The sequence below is a fragment of the Vigna angularis genome, chromosome 3 (assembly GCF_016808095.1).
Source record: "Vigna angularis cultivar LongXiaoDou No.4 chromosome 3, ASM1680809v1, whole genome shotgun sequence".
Classification (NCBI taxonomy): Eukaryota; Viridiplantae; Streptophyta; class Magnoliopsida; order Fabales; family Fabaceae; genus Vigna; species Vigna angularis.
In genome coordinates this window covers 20,193,583-20,220,538 of record NC_068972.1, presented here as the reverse complement: position 1 = coordinate 20,220,538, position 26,956 = coordinate 20,193,583, and the positions used below count along the sequence as shown (strand labels likewise).

Genomic DNA, 26,956 nt, shown 5'->3' with positions numbered 1-26,956 from the left:
TAACATATCCGCTTTAACATGTTCCTACACTAATAACTTTGTTCACTTCCTTAATTCCAATTGCTTTTCGTACCAATTCAATTTCCCAAATCTGTGTTCCTTATTAATGAAGGAATCATGCTTTGCCGTAAATGCACGCCTCCTATGAAATTCAAAACTCCTACCTAATAAATCATTGCCACTCTTTTGTTTGGGTACACATTCAAAACTTTTCTTCTCATGTAAAAACAAATGTACTTTTATTTCTCACTTGGATCACACTTTCATCTAATAAACTACCCAACATGTCTCATTACACTTCTCTAAGAATAGATGGACCCCTTTTCTCAATTATTTAATTAACTTTTATTTCTTTTATAGATTTATATAACTTTTTCTATTATATTTTCAAAATATTTTTCTATTTTTATCATTTGAATTTGTTATTATCAAGATGATATGATTATTGTTTTTGTTTACATGTCACCAATTTATAAATTAATTTTTATTTTTTATATGATTTTCTCTGATTCATCGTGACTAAAGGGTTTCCCTGCAATGAAGAAGAGAAAAGATTGTCAATTGTTGAACTTGGTTTGACATTTTTACTCTTATTTAATTTTATTATGAATTCACTTGGTGAGCATGCCAGTAAGACATTATTTTCTTGGGTTGTAAAATAATCCAAATTGAAAGTTGAAGAGAGCTTCTTTTTCTCAATGAAGAATCCACTCCTGATCATGCAAAATGGATTCTACACTGTACTACATTTTATTTTTCACATGTGACTTTTTAGTTTTCTTTTGACGACCATAAAACAACGTGCAAAAGAAAATAATAATAATAATAATAATAATAATAATTTTATACATCTAACAAGTTATATTAATATTAATACTTTCAATAATAATAATATTAGTAATTTTTTCATTTTTTACCATCTTTTCCCTAATTCAAAACAATCCCTAAAATATATTGAAAAGAAAAGAAATAAATTAATTTATGAATTAGAATTAAACAAAGAGAAGTAACCATCATACCATTTAAATTATATAGGATTTTATTTTAATATTTATGAAAACATATTTTTAATAAAAAATAAATTTAAAATAGTTAAATTTACTAGATTTTAAATGTATAAACTTGTTCTTAGGAAACTTGTACAAATTTGAGAGTAAAAATGTCTCCAGAGGGGCATGGGATTGTAATTCGGTTCGTACTTGTTGATCGAAAAATAAATAAATAAAATTCTGTTTATTATATATAAATTAGTTCATATTATATATATACAAAATTGAAAAATTGAAATAAAGAATAGGAAATAGTGGAAGGCAAAGTGTGGAGGAGAAGGAGATCAGCGAATGTGGTGTGGTCGTCGGAGTTGCCGATAAACAAATTCAGTGAAAATCTTGAATTCAGCTTACGCAGGAAAATAATAAGGGAGCCCTAATAAATACGATGCGTTTCAATACCTGTCACGTTTCGCTCGCTTTCGTTCTCAAATTCCTCAATTTCCTTCAATCCTTCGTTGGCATTTCCATTTTGCTCTATTCCATATGGATGTTCAACGAATGGGAGCATCGTCTTCCTCCTCCTCCTCTTCCTCACGCTTTCGATTTCTATCTCAATCTCGCTTCAATCGTTCTCCCCGCCCCATGGTACCTCTAATCTTTTTCATTCTCACTGTTTCTGCTAATTAATTAACCCTTTCTCATTCGGCTGCTTCAACTCTATTATTAGAGTACATGCTATCAACTACTTTCGCGTCGGGAATTAATACTTAATACGTCATTGTTCTACTGTATTAGTTTTTTCTTTTTTTTTAAACTATGATGAGATTGCAACAGGTGTGTGAAATGCTTTGGTATAGATTTAAACGGTTATTTGCTTTTGTTCGTTTCTTATGCTGAACTCTTTTTCGCAGGTTTATCTACGCTTTCTTGGGAGTGGGAATTTTGGTGTTATGCATTTCTCTCTTGGGTTGCATTGCAGCTGAAATGATTAATGGTTGCTGCTTGTGTTTTGTATCCCACTCAAATTTTGAATGTTTATTTTCGTAATAAAGGTTGGCTGCTCAAGTTTTTAAATTGCGGTCGCATTTTTGGGTCATTGTTTTGTCGTGCTTTTTCGTGTTGCGGGAAATTACATACTAGGTGACGAAACCACCGTTGGGGACTATTTTTCAAAACTTTTTGGTTTAGAATCTATTGAGCTTTATAGGAGTAGAGTAAACTTAGTGTTGAATGCTTTGAAGTAGTAGCTTTTACTCTGCTTTTTTTATTTCAAATGTTGAAAGTTATTTTTGCTTTTCACTCCTTGACCCTTTGGAAAATTCTAGTACACTTTACTCATCGCGGTGCTTCTTCTGCTGGAAGCTTCTCTGGTGGGATTCATTGCACTTGATAGTGATTGGGAGAAGGTTCTTACTTTCTTCTTCCCCTACGTTATTTATGGACACAGTTACACTAGTTCGCGTTTGTGTCCCTCTTTTGAGGTCTATAGTTAATTATTATTGTCTTTGCAGGATATTCCACTTGATCCAACCGGTCGACTTGACGAGCTTCGAACTTTCATCGAAGATAATATAGATATCTGTACTTGGGTTGGCATTACTGTTCTCGTGGTTCAGGTACTTTCTTTACTGTTGCTGTTTTGGTGTTAGTATCTGGTATTTTTTTTCTTCACCTCTCATTGGTAAATGAATTATAGTCTACTAGTCCATTTTTTAGAGTTAAAGCTTGTTCATGTTGATGTTCAACAAAATGCATTATTATATGTTATCTGAAGTTGATGTTTCTTTATTAGCACTTTTAAACTTTTTGGAATCGTCTATAACTTGTATCATTTAGGTGACAGTCTTCTTTTTTTCAAGCATCTAACCAGTTATTCAACTATCTTAAGTTGTTATTTTTAGTTCATTAACTTTAATTGTGTAAGGAATTGGACATATATATTAATTCAGCTCTGTCTTAAGGTTATCTTTCACCCTGTTCACTAGATTCATGGATGGAGTCAGAGGTGTTATTAACTTTGTAGAACACTACATTCTATAGAATGCAGTCACTGTAGCCTTTGGTTAATTTGGTTTCAGTAATTATATGTAAAAAATGTTCATAATAGGAAACAGAAGTTATGTCTTGAATTTGGTTTTGGAATTTGAATTATTGCAATTTTTTTTACTTGACTATATATGTTAGTATTATACCCTCCAAACTATTGCTTTGATTATTTGGTAGCATTCTAAACTTCTGTTGGTTATTTTTTTGTGGTAACCCAACATGTCCTTTGAAATTCTTGAATTACTCATTATGAATTTATTGTGAAGATTCCAAAATAAGGTAATGAAAATTCCCATTTTCATAACATTCATAAGGTAATAAGGTTTTTATTAAAAGAATCATTGGTAGTATTGGTGAGTATGAGAGACAGTGATGAAATTTATGAGTTTTTTCTAAACTATACTAGCATTTACAGCAGAACATTAATTGCTTCCTTTATCTCATAACCTGATTTGTTTTTTAAGTTAATACACACTTTTTGAGAAAATTGTTCATTGCACTAAATACCACCGATTGGTGTTATATATAACCTTTTTTGGACAAAATAAGTCCTTATTAAATGTAGTTGTCAATCTACTTAAGTATTTAGGTGACTTAATATAAGAGGGTGTTGTTGAACAATAATTTATGTTTTCTTAGTTTTTTAAAATGAAAAATATTTTGAGATATAAAAAAGCTCATGTGACAGCTGGAGTAATAAACAAAAATAATTGGTTATTAAACAAAGAATAAAGCATCCAATGAGCATCTTAGTGATCTTCTAACATGCTTTCTTCTTCCTACAATCCTTTACCTCTTGTTGTCCCTACCTTAGTTTGGCATGAGACCGTAACTTCTTTTTTATTTTAGATTTTAATGCTCTGTTGACAAATACTGAAAGTGTTCGGAGGCAGAGTCTGGTATAAATATGCTAATCTTTTTAATTCATTATGGTTGAAACAGGAAAACTAGACAAAATTCTACCCTAAATTGTGTCTAGTATACTTCATGTCTGTGTTTTACATCTTACAAAGACAACCTGAGATTTCTATAATCATTGGTTTTAAATTTCCAGCATTTTACTTGTATCCTCATGAAAATAGTATCAATAAAAAATCTAACTATCCATATAACAACCATGCTGGATAATGTAAAGTATTTTCTGGATTTTCTTTTATTCCATTCCCTCCCTAGTGCTTTTGCTCATTTTTCTTGCTGTCAATCTCAGGCATTGGCTCTACTACTGGCATTAATTCTGCGAGCCACCGTGTCTACCCGGGGGACTGATTTTGATTATGAGGATGAGTGTGATGCTAGGGGTAGAAGTTGGGAACCCCTACTAAATCCTCAATCTGGCCAACCATCTGGGTCTGGCAAAGTTGATAATAGAGGAAATCACTCGGATATTTGGAGCTCACGGATGAGAGAAAAGGTACGCTGGTCTTAACCTTAATTTCTCTGATAACCTTTAATGGAATTGAGTCTTTCAGTGATAGGAAATATAATGTGATTTGTCAAGAGTTTGTTAAAAAGCTTTTATCATCAACTATCAACTAAAAGTTTCATTTTTTTTTTCTGTTTATCTTTTTCCATTGGTACATATTATTTGTGACATTTGTTAATTTCGATATTATCATATAGTATTTTGGTTTTAGATTTATAGTTTTATTATTCTATTTTGCTTGGATGCTAAACTCTGATCTGTCATAGATAACTGCTTCAAAAAATTACGTTTTCAGTAGTAGTCTGTTGTCAGTGCATGAAACTATTTTTATTTATACTGTTTGAAACAGAAAGGATATGTAAATGTATTGCACAGATCACTAAATTTTCCTTTCTAGTTTTGTCTGGGTTTAGAAACTAGAGGCATTTCTGTTTATTACATAGGCTCAACATCAACGCTTTCTCCATTCTAAGCATGTGGTTCTTAGGATAAAGATCGATAAATTTATGGTTTTCCAACTTGTTTTTTGAGTCTTCAAAAATGCTTGTTTGTCGATCATTTAGTGAATTTATATGTAGTCTCTTTTCTTCTCTCCTTCGTATTTAGTTTGATACATAGGTGTGTCTACTACTCATGTAATCAAATTACCGTGGTGCATGACTGTTATTGAAGTGTCTCTTAACATTAGTAATGTAGGAATTACTATTTCATGTTTGCAGTACGGATTGAACCATGGTGATAAGAGCACCTACCAACCATGAATTTCAGGCAATCACCGCTACTAGACATCAATCAATTCAATGATGTGTCGACATTTGCGTACATTCATGTATATCTTTGGTTCTAATGTTGTACTTACTTTCATATTTCAGGAAAAATTATGATGTAAGCAAAATATAGTGGTGGTATATGTGTTGTAAAACCAAACAAGCTACCGATTGAAGTTTAAGAGTGTCTTGTACTTAAATAGCGTAGCATAAGAGAAAAATTAATAACAAAGCTACATCACAAAGGACCCAATGTAAGCACCTTCCTCGTGGCTCTACTGCTAGTGCAGTCTGCAGCACAGAACTTTAGTTGACATTGCTCAATGGCCACGCATACAGCTATATACTTTGGATATGGTGCACGTGAAACATACATCTCTCATGTGTCGGTATTCATGTTTTTCTTTTCACAAAAAACAAATATCATAATTTTGTATAAAATTTCAAAAAGCAAAATTGGTTGGTAAATATTGCAGTGTGGAAAGCAAGTATCTTTGAGAACTTAGCATGACTCAACATCAAGTGAAATCGGAGGGCAAATTTTCAGTATCTTATGGTACTTACGCTTGATCGCACACGATATTTTTCTCTCTTAGTTTTATTTTAGAAATTAATTTTAGAATATGAAAAATGCTAGTTATATAGGCATATGATGATTTTAATAAAATGGGAATAATTTTTCCGTGTGAAGATTTCAGTGAATCAGGACAGTTTGAATCCACATGACAAATGGTAGTTACATGTTTCTCGGTGGTAAAATGCTGTGCCATTATTATTAGCACTTGATTTGTACTATTCTGTTTCACACTAGGAGTTTTTATTTATTTGTTTATTTATTAATTTCCAGATAAAAGGAAGTGTTGCTAATATTATATTCCTCTGTTGGATGTATTAGAAATTATCCATGTGACCATTTCTTACAACTACAGGACGATGTTGATTATTGGATTAGCTGAGATCGTATGTTAGTATTTTGGCTTAGTAGACCATGACAACCTTGTTGAATATGTTCCTCGAGAGAACTGCAGATTTCATTTTATTTTTAGAAAAGGGAAGAATAAACAAAAGCATACACTTCTACTCTGCAAAGTACGTTTCGCAACACTCTTTCTCCTCTGTTTCTGTTTTTATAGAAAAATGACAAGTTATGAGAGATTGTACTCTCCCAAACTGCAGTCACTGATCTATTCTTAATAATTTTGGAAGCTTGTCTCGTGGAACGTGGTCCACGGTGCTGTCACGGGACTTGAACAGTGATTCAATTTGTAAGCTGTAGATACCATGATTTGTTGTCTAGTTTGGTTAGAAATTTCTCGTCGAATGGTAATTGGGAAATATTCTCAACCTTTTATCCATTGGAAAAAAATGGGTCTTTTTTCCTTGTTCTACTTTAAGGCTTCAGCATCATCAGATTGCAAATATTGGAATTTGTTTCGGATACCGAATGTCTATTTCAAACAATTTTTCGGTTGGTTATTTTTCAGTTGTCATTTTCATGTTCTTTAAATGATTGAGTATATTTACTAAAAAAAATATTTTGATACTTAAATCAGTTTGTATTTGATTATATAAATTATTAATGTTTTAATAAATATGTCCTAAAAATATTTACAATTATATCTTTAACCTATATTTATAGTTTCTTCAAGAATTTCTGATTAGGATCATTCTAATCATAGTCAAATTTTTGTTTAAATCTGAACAATGATCTGTTTAGAATAACTGATTCTGATCATAACCGATCCGTCTTCTTAAACCTTGGTCGATCGATAATGTCTTTTCGATCAGTATATATCGATTGACACATATAGTACAATACTTATCATTTTGATCCGTATATATCGATTGACACTTATAGTACAATACCTCTCATCTCTTTTGCGTCATGTGTATTGTAAGAATCTTTCCATGATTTACGCAAGCAAATAAACCTAGTTGATCACATCTTTTCGGAAGATGAAAATTTTAAAAGGTAACGATGATCTTGTCCAAAGTAGGAAAATTTTCTAAGTTATAACTATCTCTTTTGTTATAAAAAACCCTCTATACGATCACTAAAAGAGATATACACATTAAATGTTTCTGGCCTAAGTCTCATTTTAGATTTAGCATGAACATATATATATATATATATATATATATATATATATATATATATATATATATATATATATATATATATATATATATATATATATATATATATATATATATTCATGTTCTTTGTAACTAGTGTAGTTCTTTACATGCTTTGTTCAGGTAATTAAGTTCCAAGTCATCAATCTCAAATAACTACAACTTTATTGGTACCATAGAATTTAATAAATTGGGTAAGTAGGGCAGTGTGGATGATCGAATGCAATGATAATAAACTTACAATAATACTTATTTAATTTGAAAATTAAAAGCAGAAAGGCTCAAGAGGGACTCAGGCTCTGCCTGTAAAATCAACCACTGCATTCTCCACAAGCTCTTGAATCAAGTCCCCCTCTATCTCCTTTCCCAAAACGTCTATCTCCAATTTCATAAGGTCCACCCACCCTATCTGCACAATCTCTTTTCTGACAACATTTTCTACCACCAGGCTGTTGCTGTCCCACTCACACCTCACCCCACTTGCCATTAATTCCTTTATTTTGGCCACAATGTGGTCCACCAACAAGGTAGATTCCGGTGCACTCTCTTGGATTAGGACCCTGCAGTGGTTCCCACTGCCCTTTAAGAACTTTTCTGACCCATAACCAACAAGTTCCAATAGTGCAGCATTGATATAATCAAAAACAAGTTTATGATTTGATCTCATCTTCCTTCTTCTGCCCTCGTGCATTGGCTGAGGCTCCTTCTCATTGAGTAATGTGTCCCTCAATGACGGGTCCAATGGGCTTTCAAGGGAATACCATCTGGTGTAAAACGAGTCATATTGCTGCTGGTCATCAAGTCCAGCTGCTGATAGTAGGTTGTGGACCAAGAGAAGCCACTCTTTTTCCTCTATCTTGGAGTCCAAGGAAGGAACCGTTAAGGGTTTTAATAGATGGGGGCTTGCCACTTCTGCAGAAGAATCATCCCATGATAGGGTCCTAGCTATTGATTCTATAGGTGGTGATTTGTCAATTAAATTGGACTTCAGTTCCACCTGTGATCCTATACATGCACAACAAGTGACACTCAGATAATAATAAAAGTATAGAAATTTAATATTTAAGACATGGTTTATATCCACTCTTACATTATAAATCTGAATCCTTATTTAAATGGAAGTGTTTTTAAAAGCTAATCTTCAGGTTCAGGTGATGGCAAAACAATTAACAATAATTAAGATAAGGTTCATATATTTATTCATATGAAATAAGAACTAGAGTTAATAAAGAAAGAAGAAAGGCTTAAACATTATTACCTAGTTGATCATCTTCAAATGGAGGTTGTAACACTGAGAATGGACTAGGCTGATCTGGGCTTTCGCTCGAATTAATCTCTAGCATCATGGACCCTGCCACTGCCAATCCAGGCTGTGAAAACAAACAAATAAAGGATTTCATATGTTTATATACAGTGTGGCACTAGGATATGTGCATTCAATTTATCGTATGCTATAATCTCATCGACATGAGATGTTGTGGTCTAGGCTTACTAAGAAAAGTTATTTCCACTGATTATCCACAAGTACCCAAACATTTTAATAACAATAATTTCGGTTTTCCATTTCATTTATTTCATCATTCCAACGCATATGAATACCAACCATTTAAGAGGAAAATTAGTTTTACGTGCACAGAACTTGCGACCATACTTATTCAATTCCCTCATCATGCGTTGAGAATTTTAAAGGAATTAATAATTTCATTAGTTGGGAAGACAAGGCACAAAAATTCCTGTGGATCATAAAAGGGGTACTCTATATTATAATTAAGGACTGCTTTTTTGGTGTTATCCCCCAAGGCCGTAATAAATAAAGGTTAAAACAACAATTAGCACTCAAACTTCACAAACAGATATGAATGTTAATTCCGTTTATTCGGTGTACATTCCTTTCTGTAGTCTTTACTTTTCAATGCACTATGTTATCCCAGAAAATTCCTGACATATCCAAATTATCCATCGACAAAATAAAATTTGCATTATGAAACAAAAAATGACGATATTAGCAGAATAATAGCAGCCATTACCTCTAGTGTAATCATGTCTTCTTCTTGTCTGTTAGCAACTGAATTTGTGGAAGTTTTCTCTGATGATTCACATAGAGCTACAAGAGAAAACTCTTCAAAACTATCCACATTGATGATTTGAGACTCATCATCCCTAAGGACTTCAGGTGGAAGAACTAATGCTTCAGTGACGATAGGAGCGGGTTGGGATGCATCTTTAGATTGAGGAGAACTTGGCTTTTCCTTGGTTGATTTCTTACTCTTTGAGAACAAGAGACTGGCTACTTTTTCTTTAAACGTTGATCTCCTCTTTGACTTTGTCTGTGCCCTGGAGGCTTGTGATTTGCCAGTTTTTGGAGCAGCAACTTGAACTGTGAGATCAGTTCCATTGACAGTAGAGGATGCAGACACAGAATTTGACCTGGGAAGATTTTTAGGAGAGCCCTGATTGCTTATTTCTGCATTGAAAGAATGACTGCAAGAAACAGATTTTCCGGGTTCTTGGTCCTCTTGAATACTCTCAACCACAGATGTTGCAGATTTCTTCGTGTGGGTAAGAGAAAGCATCTCACCCAAGGTAGAGTTTCTTCTCACTGTCGTTTGTTCTTGAGGACCCTTATTATCTGATGTCATCATAGTCCATCTTTCAGAAAGCCTTTTCTTCGCCTCTCTGCACACTGATGACTCAGGGGAGCAAGGCACGCGACCCAAGGACATTGTAGAATAAGGACTGCTACAGCCATTGATGTAATTGTAATCCCATGAAAGCCTTGGCAGCGATGACATTGACATAGCTTCCAAATCACTGAAATTTGCTGATGCATACTCGTGATATGATTTGTTGAACGAACTCTCATCATCAGAATAGCCATTGGAAATAACTGAAGAATAATGTGGAGTTTTATCCTTTTGATAGCTCCACAGATCCTTATGCATTTGCTGTGTGATCTCTTTTGCCACTCTAATGGATTCTATTGCATCGTCATATTCAGGTCCCTGATGGCAATTACCACTTCTCAGATTTGGTGGTGATGTTGTTGTTGGAGAAATCGCATCCTTTTGCTCAGGTGTCCTCCCAGGGCTAGGTTTCAGCAACACAATTCGAGTGGTTCGAACTGGAGATTCATCAACTTTCTGACTATCTGGAGAGTTTCCAGAATTCTTGTTCTCCCACCCAGCTGCTTGATCAACATTTGGTGATTTCTTAATTAGTCTATTGTTCCTTTTCTCCTTTCTGGCTGGTTTGTCATTGTCGTCCATCTTGGAAGGTTTAATAAGAGTAATGCGCTTTGTATCAGTACGTCGACTTGAGTAAAATTCATAAACATTTTGAGAATCCAATAACCTCATTAAGAGATCACTGTTGGAGCTTAGAACTTCCAAGGCATCTTTAAATTGTTTAGATTGACGCATTCTCTCATCGGTTGACAGATGTTTTGCTTCTATGAATTTCTGACGAATGAGAGCCATTCTTTTCCCATCAACATCTTCACTCCATCTTCCTCTATCAGGTACCTTGCCACTTGCATGCCTTGCTCTCTGAGATTGCTGCCATATTTCATACATTTCTTTGTAAGCAACCTGTTCTGTGCTTGGGTGAACTTCATGAAGTATTTCCCTCTCCATAAACCTATCTTCCTGCTGCCAATGCCTGAATGGGAAGCCTACAGGACTATGCATTTGTTGAGGATAAGCACTTCTGTAGCTTCTTCCCATAGATAAATTAGGCTCTCCACTTGGAAGGGTTTCAAGCCCCATTAGTTTTGCTACAACATTTGGTAGGTAGTGCTTGGAGTCTTTCTGTTTGGACATTTCTTTGTCTATGAGCATCTGCATTTTAATGGGTGCTCCATTTACTTTTGTGACTTATCCTCTATCCCATCACGACCATCTGATTGACTTGTTGAAAGAGACGAAGCTGCAAGACAAATAGCCAGCCAGAATGCATGGGAATAATATAATAGCAGAGAACACTTCAATTACAGAAATCTTAAGTGCAACCTTTCCACACAACTTGGAAAGAAACAAAAACTATTGACAATTTACAGAAATTTCCCTATAGATCACCAGGAAAGGGAGATATAAGTGTATATCAAAGAAGAAAAAATGATGGGCAAGGTGCGGAGATGTAGGTTTGATGTTCCTACCTCTTACTCTGTCTGTCCTTTGCTTTGTTCTATCCTATATCCTCCATTCACTCCCTTTGCAAAACGCTCTCATCAAACTACTATTGATTGCAAATAATTTCTTTACTTGTTTGCAATGAAATTAAATGACAAGATCAAATGAGCAAGTTTGGGACAAAATTAACCACTCTAACAAAACAGGCAAGTAGTTACATCTATATGGGCAAATAACTAAGAAATCCCAACGTAATAAAAATCGTTGATATTTCCAAATCTTGACCTGTTAAAGTTTGTAAGGAAAGATAACATAAATATTAAATGTGTCATCAATTGAGGTATAGAATAAAAATCACTTGAAAAAAATATTTAATTTATGAATCAACTTTACAAGGTCAGGTACTTGACCCAATAGCAGGGAAACCACTGAGATGTTATCTTTATATTTTTGAAAATGAGTGATTATCAAATAGATGTATCAGACGCAAAGAAGATCATCTTAAAGGGCGTTGCTTTAAAGGATTAAAATAACAGGGCAGGCAAACAAACAATAGAACGGGAGAAAAAGCCATATCTGTTGAGGCCACAAAATTTTCCACATTCTGTTAGTTTGACTTCATTAAAATGATTTATTTGATCTCACCTTTAATGCGACAGAGGGTACACAAAACTCAGGAATTTATAGGGGAGTGAAAACAAAACATTTGTATCATAGGGTGACTTTAATCTTGGGTAAAAAAAAAAGAATACTGAACCGGTCAGATATCGTTTTCTATTTATGAGTGACGTACAAGTTGCACATGCGACTGAAAATGACCCTTTTATTAGAAAAGCAAACAAAACAAAACATAATATAAATCTCACTTATGATGTGGACTTTATGGAAAATTAGAAAAGCAAACGAGAACAGTATTTACTACCTTTTTCATGTGCCCATACTCTCACACGGTGCCGTGGGGCGTGTGGTTCGGAGACTTTGATGTAGGCCTTCATCAATACCATACATAGAGAAGAAGAGCGTAACCAAATTGAAATCTGGAGTGGCATGAAGACCACTCCAAAGAATACAAGAGAAAGAAGCTAGAGATAATTTTGCATTCAAGTTTGTGGTTTGCTTAACGTGAGGATTGTAAAAATGGTTACGAGAGTAACTCGTAATCTTTTTGACAAAGGCAAGTAAGTCGGTTATAAATGTTAGCTGCAAAAATTTGTTACACTCTTTTAATAATTTTAACATTCGTGAAATTAAATTCTTGATGTTTAGCATTACAGACATGATAAATGCCAAAAAATCGTACTGCTTTTCCTGGTGAATCACGGGAAAGTTCTTTGGATACGTCACAATTTTACAGTCACTTTAGATATTTGTACAATTAAAAGTATAGACAAGGTTCGTTTAATGCTCCGAATTATCAAAGATCCAGCAAAGTAACAACACTAATTTCCACCAAAAGGTGAAGTTTGATAGACGTGTCTTTTTGTAAACACATGGCGTAACAGTCCGAAATTAACCAGAAACATGTGCAGGGTAACGTTTGATCAAACATTCTGGGGTGTTAGACTCTAATGGAGCAGCTTCTGCGTTTGCTCTTGCTCATTGGCATAGTCACTATCATCCAAAGGAAATGGGCATGGACATATGGAGAAAAGAAGAGTTATATATTTCAATCAAGCTTTTCCTAAAATGATAAAGCACTTCCTCGTGATTTTCACCATCCATTTCTGGCTCGTCATTATCATTAATTTGAAAAAGAGAAGGCACACTTTCCCTTTGTGACAATTGTAAAGTTCTTGAACTTGAACTTTGGCAATTTAAATGGGAACTAGTTAGAGATAAGCTCCTCTGACATTCATCTAGTGAAGATGGAAGCCAGGTTTCCAGATTAGGATGATGATGGTAGGCACTAGAAACTGTCCTTCCGACCCAATGTTTGTATGGTGAAAAGAACATGTCTTGATCACATGACGTGTCATTCTTCCAATTTTCCTGAACATTAAAGTAGTGCTTACTGTGTGACAGAGACAATGCTGTATGGTTAAAATTTGTGTCCATGTCTTCATAGACATATCTTCCAAACTTGACTTCTTGATATCTTAAGAAACCAGAATCCAATATTGAACTGAAGTTCTGTGATTTGTCCAGTAGCGAGAATGAGGGACTAAAGTGGTATCTATCTAATGTATTATGTAATGTCTGCTCTTCAGGTTGGCCTAAAATTGATAATTCAGGGGGCATATTTGGCTTTGTATGCATGTAAGTGATAGGAAAATTTGTCGCATTTGCAGTGTAGTCAAAATCTTTTTCCATAAGAGGAATCGATTCTTTCTCTGGTATCCCCAGCTCTTTGAAATGATTGGATGTAAAGATTTCACGATCTTGGTTATTACTCAGAAACCCTCGGGTTACATCACTCTTGTCAATGAAACTTGGAGTTCCACCAAAATTGCTTCTAGCTTCTGTCATACTGAGCAGAGGTTGAAAGTTGAGTGGATAAGGTTGAAAGTCGGCATGAGGGTTAATCATCTCAAATGATCGCAGAAAAACAGGAGACAGAAAATGATCATTGAAGGATGAACTTGATTCAAGTTCAAGAGGCTTCCTCTTAGGTATTTGATGGTGTTCTGCAAATTGAACATCTAACTCCCGAGAATCATGCAAACCATGTCTGGTAGCATTTGCTGCTTCGTTAAGCAAAGGTTCAGGAATTACATCGCCCTTGGTTGCGACACCGAAACTTTGAGTTGCACTTTGTTTGCAGTCAGGTTCCGTTATTCGAGGCGGAAAATTGTTTGAATCATAGGTTGGAAACTTCGAGTGCAGATTAAATCTCCCATCTAGTCTGAGATAGGAAGGAGACAACACAAGATCTCTCAAGTTTGGGCTTGATTCAAGTCCAAGAAGCTTCGTTTTAGGTATCCGATATTGCTCCTTAAATTGATCATCTGACTTTCGAGAATCAGGTAAATCATATCTTGCACCATTCGCTTCTTTTCCTGGATGTGTATCCTCATATTTCTGGCACAGAAAATCATTCTTGATAAGGGAATGCAGGTCACTGGATGGATTTATAGAATGAGAAATGGCTAAAATTCCATACATTTTCTTCAGTGCTCGTAGGGAACAGCCGACTAAGGAGCATGGAAATAATATCATGCCTGAAAAATTCCTATTATATTCATGATTAAGGGAAAGAGGACAGTTAATATCAATATCGAATCTGTGCCTAACCCTTTTGAACAGAGCTTCTCTAGGTCTGTAAACAAGGCATCTGCAGCACTTAGTCGTAATTTTTGTCTCTTTCTAGCAAAAACTTCTCCATGCGCATGCTGATCTGAAGTATTAACACAGTAATTGTTTTACAAAAGCTGTGTCAGTACATTCTGAAATATGAGAAGTAAATTGCGCGTCTTCAGTTAAACTACATACATTTTTTTACAGTAATAAATTTGACCATCCGAAGGGTAATTTACAAATCAGTGGCACCGAATAAATGTTCAGACTGTCCTATGCATTATTTTACCCCGCAAATACCTTGCAACCAAGCAATCCAAATGAAGAAAATCGAACCTTCATGTGAAAATATTCGCTGGGATTTGAATTTGTCACTATAATCCTGGGAGCCCTTTGGCGTGTAGCTGATGCAGTACAAGCCTGCGTTACCATCGGTTAAAAGATCTTGGGATACGGATTGTTGTTTAGTAGGGAATTAAAAAATGAAATTATTGCGGGAGAAAAAGGCATTTCCCAACATTTTGGAGTACATAATCGCCAATTAGAGAAAATATAAATGCCACATGATACTAACTTAAAAAGCAAATAAGAGTGCAGAGGAGTAGATATTGATACAATGAGAAGAAATAAGCAAAGTTTTCCAGAACGAGGAACATTTCTTTACAAATGGCAAGTATCTCCTTTCCTAATTATCCTGATTGTGAACACCATGATCCTACATATCAGTATCTCTAGAATGACGTGGAATTTTTCTCTAATACGCACCTGATTTATTCCAAGCTTTTACAGAAGGTGAGAAACATGAGTCTGCCCTTACAGTTGATACGTGCTCAATGATCCTTGAAGAATTGTCGCAATTACTTCCGATCCTGACATCACCCATCTTCTCTGCATATACATAAAATATTTAATTACACTTTTAATCTCTGTAGAATATTGAAGTTTTGGTTATAGTTCCTCTAAAATTTGAGTTTTAGTTGATGTGCCTTGTCACTGTTTAGTGAAGCATAACTGTTTAACAGATCAATAACAATGACAGGGATCGAAAGCACTACAGGAACCTAAGACCTAAATCTCAATTTTAGAGAGATTAAACTAAAATTTAGTATATCAAATAAGAACCAAAATATACTTTGAATCTTAAATAAACGCGATGACTATTCTATTGTGACAGAAGATGCACATGTATAATGTCTCAGTCTTCAATAGGGGAATAAAAAGTTCTCATCTTTTATAAGTACTTTTTGAGAAAAAAATTCTTAATAATTCTTATTTATAAATAAGAAGGAATAAAACTTTTCCACCTTTACGGACGTGATAAACCTTTCACATTAATTCTACGTAAAACCATTAAACATTTTCATCATAACCGACCGCAAATACCATATCTGCCAAAGTTATAACAATGACAAAATCCTCTTTTGTAATTTTTTTTCCTGAAAATTCTTTGAATAAACAATACCTCCACGGTCTTTTATACGTATTTTACACTGCTACCTAAAGTCATGTAAAATAAATTTATTGAATTTTACAAGAAGTTCATCTAAACTCATTGAAAACGATTTCTGATTACTCCACATATTCTCACAAACATATTAAAGTTAACTCATATTCCTAAGAATCTGTCTAAACTAAAATGAACATAAGGCAAATTTATTATCTTTGAAATCCAGCCAACCTCTGGAATAGTCTGTGGATTCTGACTTCTTAGATGATTGACGAGATTCCTTTTGCAGTGGACGTAAATGAAATCCATCGCTTGCATCCTTCTTCAATTTCTTAAAGAAAGCAAACTCAGAAGTTTTTGGATCTGTTCCTGCACTTGAATTCCAAATCCTTGTTAAGCGCAAAAGTAAATCAAATAAAATAAAACGAAGTTATTTAATTCTAACTACTATTATATCAATGTGCAAGCTAAGATGAAATAGTAAACTCCAATATCGCAGACTTTTGTAGAACACAGAACCATGAAAATGTGGAGCAAAACGCATCGTTCGTAGCGAACAAATCGTTAGGTATTGATTGCAATCGTAAAGGTTATTAGAAAATTAATAACGAAAATTCGAAAATGTGAAAAGGAAGAAGAAAGAAACCTTTAGTTTGAGAAATTTTCCTTTTATTCATTGCAGTGCTCGCAAACTACACAGAACCAATCGCACGCTCTGCAACACAATCGCTAGTTAAAAGAAGAAACACGGAACGAGAAACTAGAGTTGGCGCCAAACGGCACGTGATTCACAGTTCCGCACGCGTGTAACATTCTTTTCATACGTATTAATATTACGTATTATATTTAAACAAAAGCATTTCCTTGTTTTACCTGGAGAAATAATTTTCCAAATTCAGCACCAGGGAATAAATTGTGGTTTGATTTCACTTTAATTTATTATCAGGACGTATTTATAATAGTATTGGATAATTTCTTTTAATTATAGTCACCTCCCCAGTTATGATTACATACTAATGAAAACATAGGAATTGTGTGCATTTTTTTTCTTAAGAGAAAGATGCTATATTTGAGAAGAATAAATCATATGTAGTGTTTATTTTATATACTCTTGAGTGAGTCTGACTATGTTTTGTTTTGGATGAGTTGTAATAACATTATCCAATGGAATGGGATATGGTTCACAAGTGGCACCACCCCAGTGGTGAACACGATTGATGCACATTTCTGGGGATCAGATAATTCGCCAAACTAAACATTCATCTTCATTCAAAGCCTCTCAGTGCTCTGTTGCTCTTGTCCTTTTGCAACGCTTCAGATCACCAAAACTAGAGAGACAACCTACGTCACACAACACACACAAGAACATGGCATCAGCAGCATCTGGGTTTGTGTTGTCTCTTAATGTTGCAGCTGCCACCACAAACTCATCCCCTTCAAGGGTCATGTTTCTCTCAAAGAACAATGGTTCTAGGCTTGTTGTAAGGGCTTCAGACGAGGCTGCACCCGCACCTGCCACCGCCACTCCCCCACCTGAAGCCGAAGCAAAGCCAAAGCCACCACCTATTGGCCCCAAGAGAGGTGCTAAGGTCAGTTACCCCCATAATTCAACTTTTTTTAGTTATGCAATTGCTCATATTCACTTTCAACCTTTGAACATCACCCTTAATTCTTGATTTTTGTGAATATACCCTACCATCCCTCTAGAATTGGATTGATAACACTAAAAGGCAGATAAAGTTATTGAGTTTGTTCCAGAAAATGTTTCGTATTTTCGCCAATATCTATAAACTTGTCGACATCGTATTTCATTTTCTTTCTTGCTAGCAAAGATTTATGAATTTGGATTTTTTCAAACTATAAACTGATATGTGTTATCTGGTTCAATTGTAAGCTTCTGTATTGCATCCCTGACCCTAAGTGTATCGATGCCCTTGTTACAAATATATATGGTGAGAAGGGGAATTCTGGAGGAACATGGTAGCACCGTATTCTTGAGCATAAGAAATGAGATCTTCAGAATTCTATAATTTTCAATAAATTTTCTGTTGGGAGTCTATAGCATTTATCTTGAAGCTATGTAGGAACGAGGACAGTGATGAATCTTGGTAGTTGTATTCATTGGAGACTGTCATTAATTAAATAGTTTTAAAGTTGAAATTTGTGTTGACCAAGTTGTGAAGCAAGAGGGTTAAATTATAATTTTTGATTGCAATCAACAGGTGAAGATTCTTAGGAAGGAATCGTATTGGTACAAAGGAACTGGGTCAGTTGTTGCTGTTGATCAGGTTAGTGCTCCTAAACTCCCTCTAAGACTGTGATTCCTCTCAAATTTGTAGCATTTCATGCATTGTGCAAACCCAATTCATATTTGATTGGTTTGTGATTGTTGTGCAGGACCCCAAGACTCGCTACCCTGTTGTGGTTCGATTCAACAAAGTGAACTATGCCAATGTATCAACAAACAACTATGCTTTGGATGAGATCGTGGAAGTTGAATGAGTCCAATTTAGTTGTAGTTTTGATGCCTCTCTTGTTATCGCTGTTACTAGTCTAAGGTTTTATCATGTCACAAAACAAAAGAATCTGTATCATATTCTCTCTGATATCTACCCCTTGATCTCTATTCTCTGTGAACAACATTCTATGTGCAGCTGCTCATAATCTTCCACTTCCCAGATTCTTATTTTATTGAAATCAGCAACTAGTTTTGTTGGAGCCATCGCTTTATAGCCACATTACAACTACTAAAATCGGCTTAAAAATAAAAGTAAATTACTTATTATCCAAGCACTTGCTCGAGTTTGATCTGACTATAACCAACTTAATTTGATTTTTCTAACTTTTTTTTTGTCACGTCTTAATGTAAAGTAGAAAACACCAGGTTTTGCAGCTCATGGGGGTTGAAAGAAAAGATGAGAGAATAGAGTGAATGAAATATTTGGTGAGTGATGCCCCGAAGAAAGAAACATTTATTACCGGGAAGATCAAATAAGTTCACATGTGAACGCATACCATGGCTTTTGATGAAAAAATAAAAGGGAAGAAGAGTGTATAAGGTTGGTTTAATGGTAAAGTTATGAAAAAGGTTGTAGATTCAACTCTATTATTAACACTTGAGAGATATAAAGTTGATTTGATAAGTTTGAAAAGAAAAGAGGAGAGAAGTTGTACGATCAACTTTCTACCAATAAATACTAACAACTAACACTGGATAAAAAAAATAGTTAGTTATGCTAGTTTTTTTTAAGTACAATTAATAAGACTGTGCTGTGTTCTTATGGTTGTTTCAACCTAAATGACCAGTTTATGCCTTTTGGCATAGATATGTTATGAAAAATAAACTCAGAAAACACCTTGTAAAGAGTTTGAGACTTCCAGGAATGCAATGCTGTTGTCAAAATATTAAAATATTGATCACGATACATATATAGACTGTAATACGAAATACTACAGCTAACAGCTTCTCATTGTATTCTGTCATCTCAGAATTAACCACCTCCTAACAAAACTCAGTTATAAAGTCTCAATCATATTTAACGTGTAATAATAAGATCAACTTAAAAGAATACATCAAAAATCAAATCATAAAAGTTGAATAGAATGTCCATATAGGGAAACAAAACCAGGAAAAGGAAATGAAGAAAAAGAGGGTGCACTCTTTTGTTTTGTGGGGAGGGGGAAATGAGAAATGAACCCTCAAAAGTAGAAAAACAAAAACACTAGTCCTTTTAAAGAACTCTACCATCCATGCCATCTAGTAGACCAGTCCACATTCCCTTCACTGATGGTAGTTGTGCAACCAAAGCATTCCAAGGAGGATAACCAACACCACTACCACGAACACGACCATCCATGCGTAGGGATAGATACCTGTACAATGAAACAAAAATACCTAAGTTCTTCTGCAATGTTCACTCCAACACATCCATCAAAAAATAAAGACAACTTTTACTTAGAGTATCTAAACCATATAAAATGACTGCACAATTTCACTGCAAAACTATAACCTCATGAATGTGAAGCTTTTCTAAAGGGAAAGATGTCAATGATCTTTTGCTAGAAATTTAAACATCTCCACACATCTATCTATACCAGTGAGCCGTAACATGGATAGAACTTACACTGGAGAATCAGAAGGTACACCAGCTAACTTCTTTTGCTCATCTAACCACCTATTGACAAATACAGGAACAATTTTTAAAAAAGCAGACAAAATAAATTGAGTAGCATTTTCATTTTTCATTCTTGAAAACTTATTAGGAATGAAAGTTAAGCTTTTTATCATTCTCATAGCCATACTCAGACCACTCATTGATGTAAACTGGAGCCAGTTGCCATAGTCTTTTCCTTCTTGTGGCAAGATCCCCAGTCTCCTCAAACTCAAAAGCAGGTGAATTTCCATCTGTTACTAAGGGCACAACAAGCACCCCTCTGTCCAAAAGGCTTTCAGTGAAAGGTTCACTCCGCTTAAAAGACTCAGTTACAAAGGATGCAGGGCCAGCACATATGACAAGACGAGCAATCCCTCTCAAGGAATTCATAGGAATGATCTTCTTCTCATCCACACGGAGCTTAAGGTTTGATAAGCTTTCTTCTCTTGAGAGGCGAGCCACCTGTGCATTCTTTGCTTTGTTCTCTCTGAAGTACAAGAAAGCAAATAAAGACACTGCAGCAATGTCAATGGCAAGGCCCTTCAGAATTTCAGGGACTTCAGTTGCTCTTGATGAGTTAGCCAGTGCTCCAATTAGTTGTGTGATTGCTATGAATGCCCCCAGAGAACCACTTGCAACAAAAGCAATATAAAAGAACATCCTAACAGACCGAAAAGGTGAGAGAACCTCGCTCCTTATCTTGGCTGTAGAGCTGAAGAACAAATATGATTAATGATTGATTGATGAAGCATCACTGGCTAATACAACCTGATGAAAGAAGCATCGCATAAAGAGGAAAAACCATAAGAAAAGAAGAAAATGGAGTGAACTCTGCATTCATTTGAGTGGTTTGCCAAAACAAAATAACCATGCAAAATTGCTGACAGAAACGGTGATTGATATACATCTTAACGAACTCGAGGTTAGAACACTAATAATATAACTTTGACATTCCAACATGATTTCTTGTTTCTCAACAAGTTTCTAAGCATACTATTATAAACACTTTCATTATGTAATGTTCCTCATAAACACTCCATATAAAAACTTAGAGCTACTCGGGAAGCAACAAGAAGAAATATCTATAAAAGTGTTTATAAGGCAAAGATAATTCCAATGAAAACTATATCTGGTTGATCCTAATGTTTCTTTTTCAAGCTTCAGTATCATTAGGAGGTGTATCAAAAATTCCAAGCATACCATGAATAGGTGAAAACTGTGAACTTATTTGTAACCACTAAATTCTATTCTTGGCATTACTTCCCATGATCAATTCAGCCATACACAGACAGAGAGGCACACACACATATACATAGGAAAATGAATTATGTATATAAAATATTTTGTATGACCATGTCATGCATGTATGCACATCCTGATTACATTTAACATACCAGAACAATAAATATATGTAACTAGCCACTGTTTCTCAATAGCACGGTTTGCAACTGCAAAAACATTATTTTATCTGTTTATCTCTATGTATCACGTCAATTATCTTGCAACACAGTTCCTCTCTATTCTTCTAAACTCTCTCTTTTGTTCCATATATATAGAAAAAAAAAATATATTCATACAATTTCTCTTATGAGCCATAGACCATTTGAAATAAAAGAAGTGAGAGAGAGAGAAAAAGGGTACCTAATATCTGGTTTATTGGCAGCAGAACAAACAAGAGTGGCAAAGGAAGAAGAAACCCTTTGGTCTGAAAAAGACAGAGTGTGTCCATAGCCAACACTTCGGCCACAGAACACAAAATTGGTACGATGATTGGTGATGAGGTTGTTTAAGGGTTGTGTGGTGAGAGTGAGAGACATAGTGTTGGAGTTAGGAATCACTGAACCGAACGTTATAGCCATTGTTCGGTTCCTAATTTAGTAGTGAAAGATTTGACTGAGTTTGCCATGAGAAGTTTCATTGCAGCTGAACCAGCTCATCTTCTTATTTGGTTGATTCTGGTATTGCCACGCTTACCCCGACACCAAACCCATAATTATTACTATTTTGGAAACTATAAAACAACAATGTAAAAAAGGAAGTTGCTTTTTTAAGATAAATATGTTTAAGAATAACATAGCACTTATTTTTAATTTTGTTTATATTTTTAATTTATATTTTACATTTTTTTTTGTAAAAATTTAACCTTTACATGATTTCGTTTTAAATATTATTATTTATACTAATATATAATAAAATTGTATACACCATTTTTTTTATCATAATTTTATTTCTTTTATAATAATTTTTTAATGACAGTTTGATTTTTAATTGGTTATTATGATAATTGTTTTCTAGTATTAAAATAGGGTTAAATATGTTTTTAGTCCCTGAACTATCAAGCGATTTTGGTTTTAGTCCCTACTCAGAACTTTGATGGTTTTTAGTCCTTATTGTTTTGAAACTCTGAGTAATAGTCCTTAAAATTGGACGGTGTTAAGTTTCAGTGGATGTGGCAAACGGCATTGCCACGTGATCACTGATCTGCTCTATTCTCTCTCTGCCACGTTGGATGTTTAAGTGTTTGAACTGAGATTAAGTTAGTTAATTACGTTGTTCATTGAAATCAGATATAGGGTTCACAATTTGTCAAATTAAATTTTTGAATTGGGGAAAAATTAGTTTTACTCGAAGCATTGTAGTGGAAACCTTTCAGAGGAAGCATTGTATCTTGGTGGTCCTTGCGGTGGTGGTTGCGGTGGTCGTGAAAGTCAAGCGTTAAGACAAGCGTAAAGGTAAGTTAAGCTTTTGTTTTTCTGTTTCGGTTATGGTTTTTCCAATTTGTGCGTAAAGCGTTGATGTCTGAATGTAGGTCTAGAAATGGTTTTCGACATTTGTTTGCATCACATGGGGAAGTTTGTTAGTAATAAGGGGCTACAGTATGTTGGAGGAGAGATACACGTGATCAAAGGACTTGATCCGGATGGTTGGTCGTATTTTGAAGCAGTTGGAATAGTTAAAGAATTTAAGTATGATGCAGACTTCAAACTTTGGTGGAAGGGGTCCAAACAAAGGCTGATGAATAATGTGAGATTATTGAGTGATGACAGTGAAGCACTGTACTTGGCTAATTATGCAGAGGAGAATAAGGAAGAGGTAGAAATCTATGTTCAACATGTTCCTAGTGAGGCAGTGGAAGTTCACTTTCTTAGTTGTGGTGAAGTGGGTGAGGAAGTGGAAGAGGGTGATGTTGAAAAAGGAAACATAGACACGGAAGAAGTGGTTTCCAAAGTGGATGAGATTGTACAAGAGGGTGGAATGGGTCTAGAAGAGGGTGAGGAAGATTGTGATGGTGGTCATGAACAGTAAGAGGCTCAAATGGGTGAGGAACAAGAAGAGTTTGGTGGTGGTCATGAACAACAAGAGGTTGAAATGGGTGAGGAAGAAGAAGAGTTTGGTGGTGGTCATGAACAGCAAGAGGTTCAAATGAGTGAGGAAGAAGAAGAGTGTGATGGTGGGGACGAACATATAGAGGTTGTAATGGGTGAGGAAGAAGAAGAGTGTGATGGTGATGATGAACATGAAGAGGTTCAAATGGGTGAGGAAGAAGAAGAGTGTGATGGTGATGATGAACATGAAGAGGTTCAAATGGGTGAGGAAGAAGAACAGGTTGTTGGTCGTGATGAATATGATTATCTTGGGGAAGAAGAGGAAGGGGGGAATGTTGTTGAGGGGGAAGTAGAAGCTTCGACTGAAGAATGTATGGATGACAGTGAAGAGGACAGAATGGCTAATGAAGATGATGGGTTTGATGTTGAGAATGATAGGGTGGACCAATTTCGGAGAAACATTAATCCAGTTTTGGATAGGTGGAATAGACTGAAAAAGAAGAAGAAATGTGTGACTAGAAGAGGCAATGTTGGGGAAGGTTCATTTATAGTGAATGAAGAAGTTGGAGATCATGACATGAATGAACAATACAATAGTGATGAATTGGATTCAAATGTAGAGAGTGATGAGGATGTGAGCAAGTCAAAGGGGAAGTTTAAAAAGTATAGAAAAGATGATATGAACAAGAACTTCAGATTTGAATTGGGGATGAAGTTCTGTTCTTTAAAGGAATTTAAAAATGCACTATTGGAGCATAGTGTATTAAATGGAAAAGAGGTTAAGTTTGTGAAGAATGACCTCAACAGAGTAAGGGCAGTTTGTAAAAACAAATGTGGTTTTCTGATTATGGCTAGCAAGGTAGGAGGCAAGCAAACATTTAGGATGAAAACCTTGGTTGGACGACACAGTTGTGGAAGGGTCTTTGGAAACAAAAGTGCAAATGTGAACTGGATTGCACAAGTATTAGTAGATAGGTTTGTAAATGTGGCTAACATGACAGTCAACCAAATAATTGATGACATTAAGAAGTCATTCAATGTTGGAATAACTGCTTGGAAAGCTGGAAAGGCCAAGCAAATTGCCTTGGATTCTTTGGTTGGTGATGGAGAGCGACAATACGGTCGTCTATATGATTATGTGGGTGAATTGGTAAGAGTGAAGGCTGGAACATTTAAAATTAAAGTCAATCAACCCCAACCAAGTTTGTCTCCAAGATTTGGCTCATTCTATATGTGTTTAGAGGGCTGTAAGCAAGGCTTCTTAGGAAGTTGCAGGCCCTTCATAGGGGTAGATGGTTGTCATCTGAAGACAACATATGGGGGTCAGTTGTTGGTGGTAGTGGGCAGAGACCCGAATGACCAATATTTCCCACTAGCTTTTGCTGTGGTTGAAAATGAATGCAAAGAGAGTTGGAGATGGTTTTTGACACTACTACTGGATGATATTGGAGGCATTGATTGTCAACGTTGGGTTTTCATCTCTGATCAACAAAAGGTATCTGAATTTAAATATTTCCCTATTTTACTATTGAGTAGGACCTTTTCTGATTTCCAGGGACTAATGACAAACTTTTGTGATTTGCAGGGACTAATGACAGTTTTTGATGAGATATTGGAAGGAGTGGAACATAGATTGTGCTTAAGGCACTTGTATAACAATTACAAGAAGAAGTTTGGTGGAGGAGTGCTTATTAGAGATCTTATGATGGGGGCTGCGAAGGCCACATTTAAACAGGATTGGGAAAAGAAAATGGGTGAGTTGTCCAAAGTTAACATTGATGCTTACAATTGGTTGCTAGCTATTCCAACTAATCGTTGGTGTAAACATGCATTTAGTAGTTATCCTAGATGCGATGTCTTGTTAAATAATTTGTCTGAGTCATTTAATAGTACAATTTTACTAGCTAGAGACAAACCTATCATAACTATGATGGAATGGATTAGAACTTACATTATGAGGAGGTTTGCATCACTTAGAGAAAAAACAAAGACATATACAGGAGTTGTGATGCCTAAACCACGAAATAGGCTTGATGGGGAAGTTGAGAAGAGTGGAAATTGGATTCCAACTTGGGCAGGGACTGCAAAATTTGAAGTCACTCACGGGTTTACTATGGATAAATTTGTAGTTGACCTAAGTAACCATTCATGTAGTTGTTACTTTTGGGATTTGGTAGGAATTCCTTGCAGGCACGCTATGGCTGCCATCAATTACAAACTAGAAAACCCTGAAGACTATGTACATCCTTATTACAAGAGAGAGGCTTATGAGACTTGTTATGGCCCTGAAATTGTTCCAATCAATGGACAACAATTGTGGTCAACTTCTGAATCTGGTTCTCTACTGCCTCCAATTTATAAAACACCTCCTGGGAGGCCTAAAAAACTAAGAAGAAGGGAGGCTGATGAATATGTGACTCATACAAAATTGTCAAAGAAGAATCTTGTTATGAAGTGTAGCAGCTGCAATGAATTTGGTCATAATGTAAGAACATGTAAAAGGGGAAAGAAAAAGGTACAAAATCAATGTTTTACAACTTCACTTATTTACACATTCAAACTTATTTACACTATGACAATTGCAATGTTGCTTACTTCCATTTACAGAACACAAGGGCCACTTCAATTGTAGGAGGATCTGGCAGCACAAGGGCCACTTCCAGTGCAGGAGGTTCTCAACTAGAACCAGCTCCATCAACGTCACAAGGAGGAGCAACATCAACAAGGGCAAGAACAAGTGGCAGTGGAGCAGGAGCTGCATCAAGTCACCAAGGAGGAGGAACATCTCAACGGGGAAGAAGAAGTGGCAGTGGAGCAGGACCTGTATCAAGGCACCCAGGTGGAAGAAGAACATCCTCACGACTAGCTGCACAACATCTAGGGTCCCAAGCTAGTACCAATTGAAGATTTATTGTAGCCAACCCTTTATTTTAATGAGAATTTTGTAAGTCACAGTGACCCAGGGAACAATAGTAGTAGTGGGTACAGTGGTTGCTTTTAATATTTTTTGTAGTGGAAAGGGACCACTAAACTTATCTTATTTAATACTCTGGGACCACTTCATATTATATCGTGTTTCGTGTTGTATTTCATCTTTGCATAATGTGCCAAGTTAACTTTATTTATTCCAACTCCACATTTACAGATACTCTGCTTCTACTTTCTTATGCTGTGAACTTTTTTCTTTATTAACATATATCAATATACCAGTAACACTGGAATGTTAAAGGGAAAACAAACAACAACCACAATTTCCAGACAAACCTCATTCTATTAAACCATAATTCTTAATTACAATCATCTT

General features: G+C 35.3%; 5 protein-coding genes across 7 annotated transcripts; 2 read left to right on the top strand and 3 right to left on the bottom strand.

Moving 5' to 3' along the window:
• The first annotated feature begins 1,282 nt into the window (after window positions 1-1,282).
• On the top strand, window positions 1,283-5,603 carry LOC108323366 (tetraspanin-18). 2 transcript variants are annotated; one of them, XM_017555798.2, is made up of 7 exons: window positions 1,283-1,637; window positions 1,904-2,003; window positions 2,318-2,398; window positions 2,504-2,608; window positions 4,246-4,449; window positions 5,181-5,229; window positions 5,334-5,603. In XM_017555798.2, exons 1-6 carry the CDS (start codon window positions 1,438-1,440, stop codon window positions 5,220-5,222), a joined length of 732 nt encoding a protein of 243 aa, XP_017411287.1. In that variant the 5' UTR covers window positions 1,283-1,437; the 3' UTR covers window positions 5,223-5,229; window positions 5,334-5,603. The 2 variants fall into 2 exon arrangements, with proteins under 2 accessions (XP_017411287.1, XP_017411286.1); XM_017555797.2 differs by having other exon boundaries at window positions 5,181-5,603.
• Window positions 5,604-7,508: 1,905 nt separating this feature from the next.
• On the bottom strand, window positions 7,509-11,793 carry LOC108323355 (uncharacterized). Its single transcript, XM_017555783.2, has 4 exons — window positions 11,518-11,793; window positions 9,392-11,288; window positions 8,623-8,734; window positions 7,509-8,369 (listed from the first exon to the last, which is right to left on the bottom strand). The coding sequence occupies exons 2-4, from the start codon at window positions 11,204-11,206 to the stop codon at window positions 7,657-7,659; spliced, it is 2,640 nt and encodes an 879-aa protein (XP_017411272.1). The 5' UTR covers window positions 11,207-11,288; window positions 11,518-11,793; the 3' UTR covers window positions 7,509-7,656.
• A 558-nt stretch (window positions 11,794-12,351) lies between these two features.
• Window positions 12,352-17,225, bottom strand: LOC108323356 (uncharacterized). Its single transcript, XM_052875616.1, has 7 exons — window positions 16,819-17,225; window positions 16,404-16,541; window positions 15,491-15,613; window positions 15,062-15,145; window positions 14,723-14,825; window positions 14,592-14,649; window positions 12,352-14,509 (listed from the first exon to the last, which is right to left on the bottom strand). Exons 1-7 carry the CDS (start codon window positions 16,847-16,849, stop codon window positions 13,106-13,108), a joined length of 1,941 nt encoding a protein of 646 aa, XP_052731576.1. The 5' UTR covers window positions 16,850-17,225; the 3' UTR covers window positions 12,352-13,105.
• A 149-nt stretch (window positions 17,226-17,374) lies between these two features.
• Window positions 17,375-18,894, top strand: LOC108323367 (photosystem I reaction center subunit IV, chloroplastic). The gene is made up of 3 exons (XM_017555799.2): window positions 17,375-17,761; window positions 18,395-18,460; window positions 18,570-18,894. Exons 1-3 carry the CDS (start codon window positions 17,390-17,392, stop codon window positions 18,672-18,674), a joined length of 543 nt encoding a protein of 180 aa, XP_017411288.1. The 5' UTR covers window positions 17,375-17,389; the 3' UTR covers window positions 18,675-18,894.
• A 790-nt stretch (window positions 18,895-19,684) lies between these two features.
• On the bottom strand, window positions 19,685-22,305 carry LOC108323369 (protein LOW PSII ACCUMULATION 1, chloroplastic). Of its 2 annotated transcripts, none has more exons than XM_017555803.2 (4): window positions 21,968-22,305; window positions 20,481-21,038; window positions 20,297-20,347; window positions 19,685-20,045 (listed from the first exon to the last, which is right to left on the bottom strand). In XM_017555803.2, the coding sequence occupies exons 1-4, from the start codon at window positions 22,183-22,185 to the stop codon at window positions 19,904-19,906; spliced, it is 969 nt and encodes a 322-aa protein (XP_017411292.1). In that variant the 5' UTR covers window positions 22,186-22,305; the 3' UTR covers window positions 19,685-19,903. The 2 variants fall into 2 exon arrangements, with proteins under 2 accessions (XP_017411292.1, XP_017411291.1); XM_017555802.2 differs by having other exon boundaries at window positions 20,475-21,038; window positions 21,968-22,304.
• Between the last annotated feature and the right edge of the window lie 4,651 nt (window positions 22,306-26,956).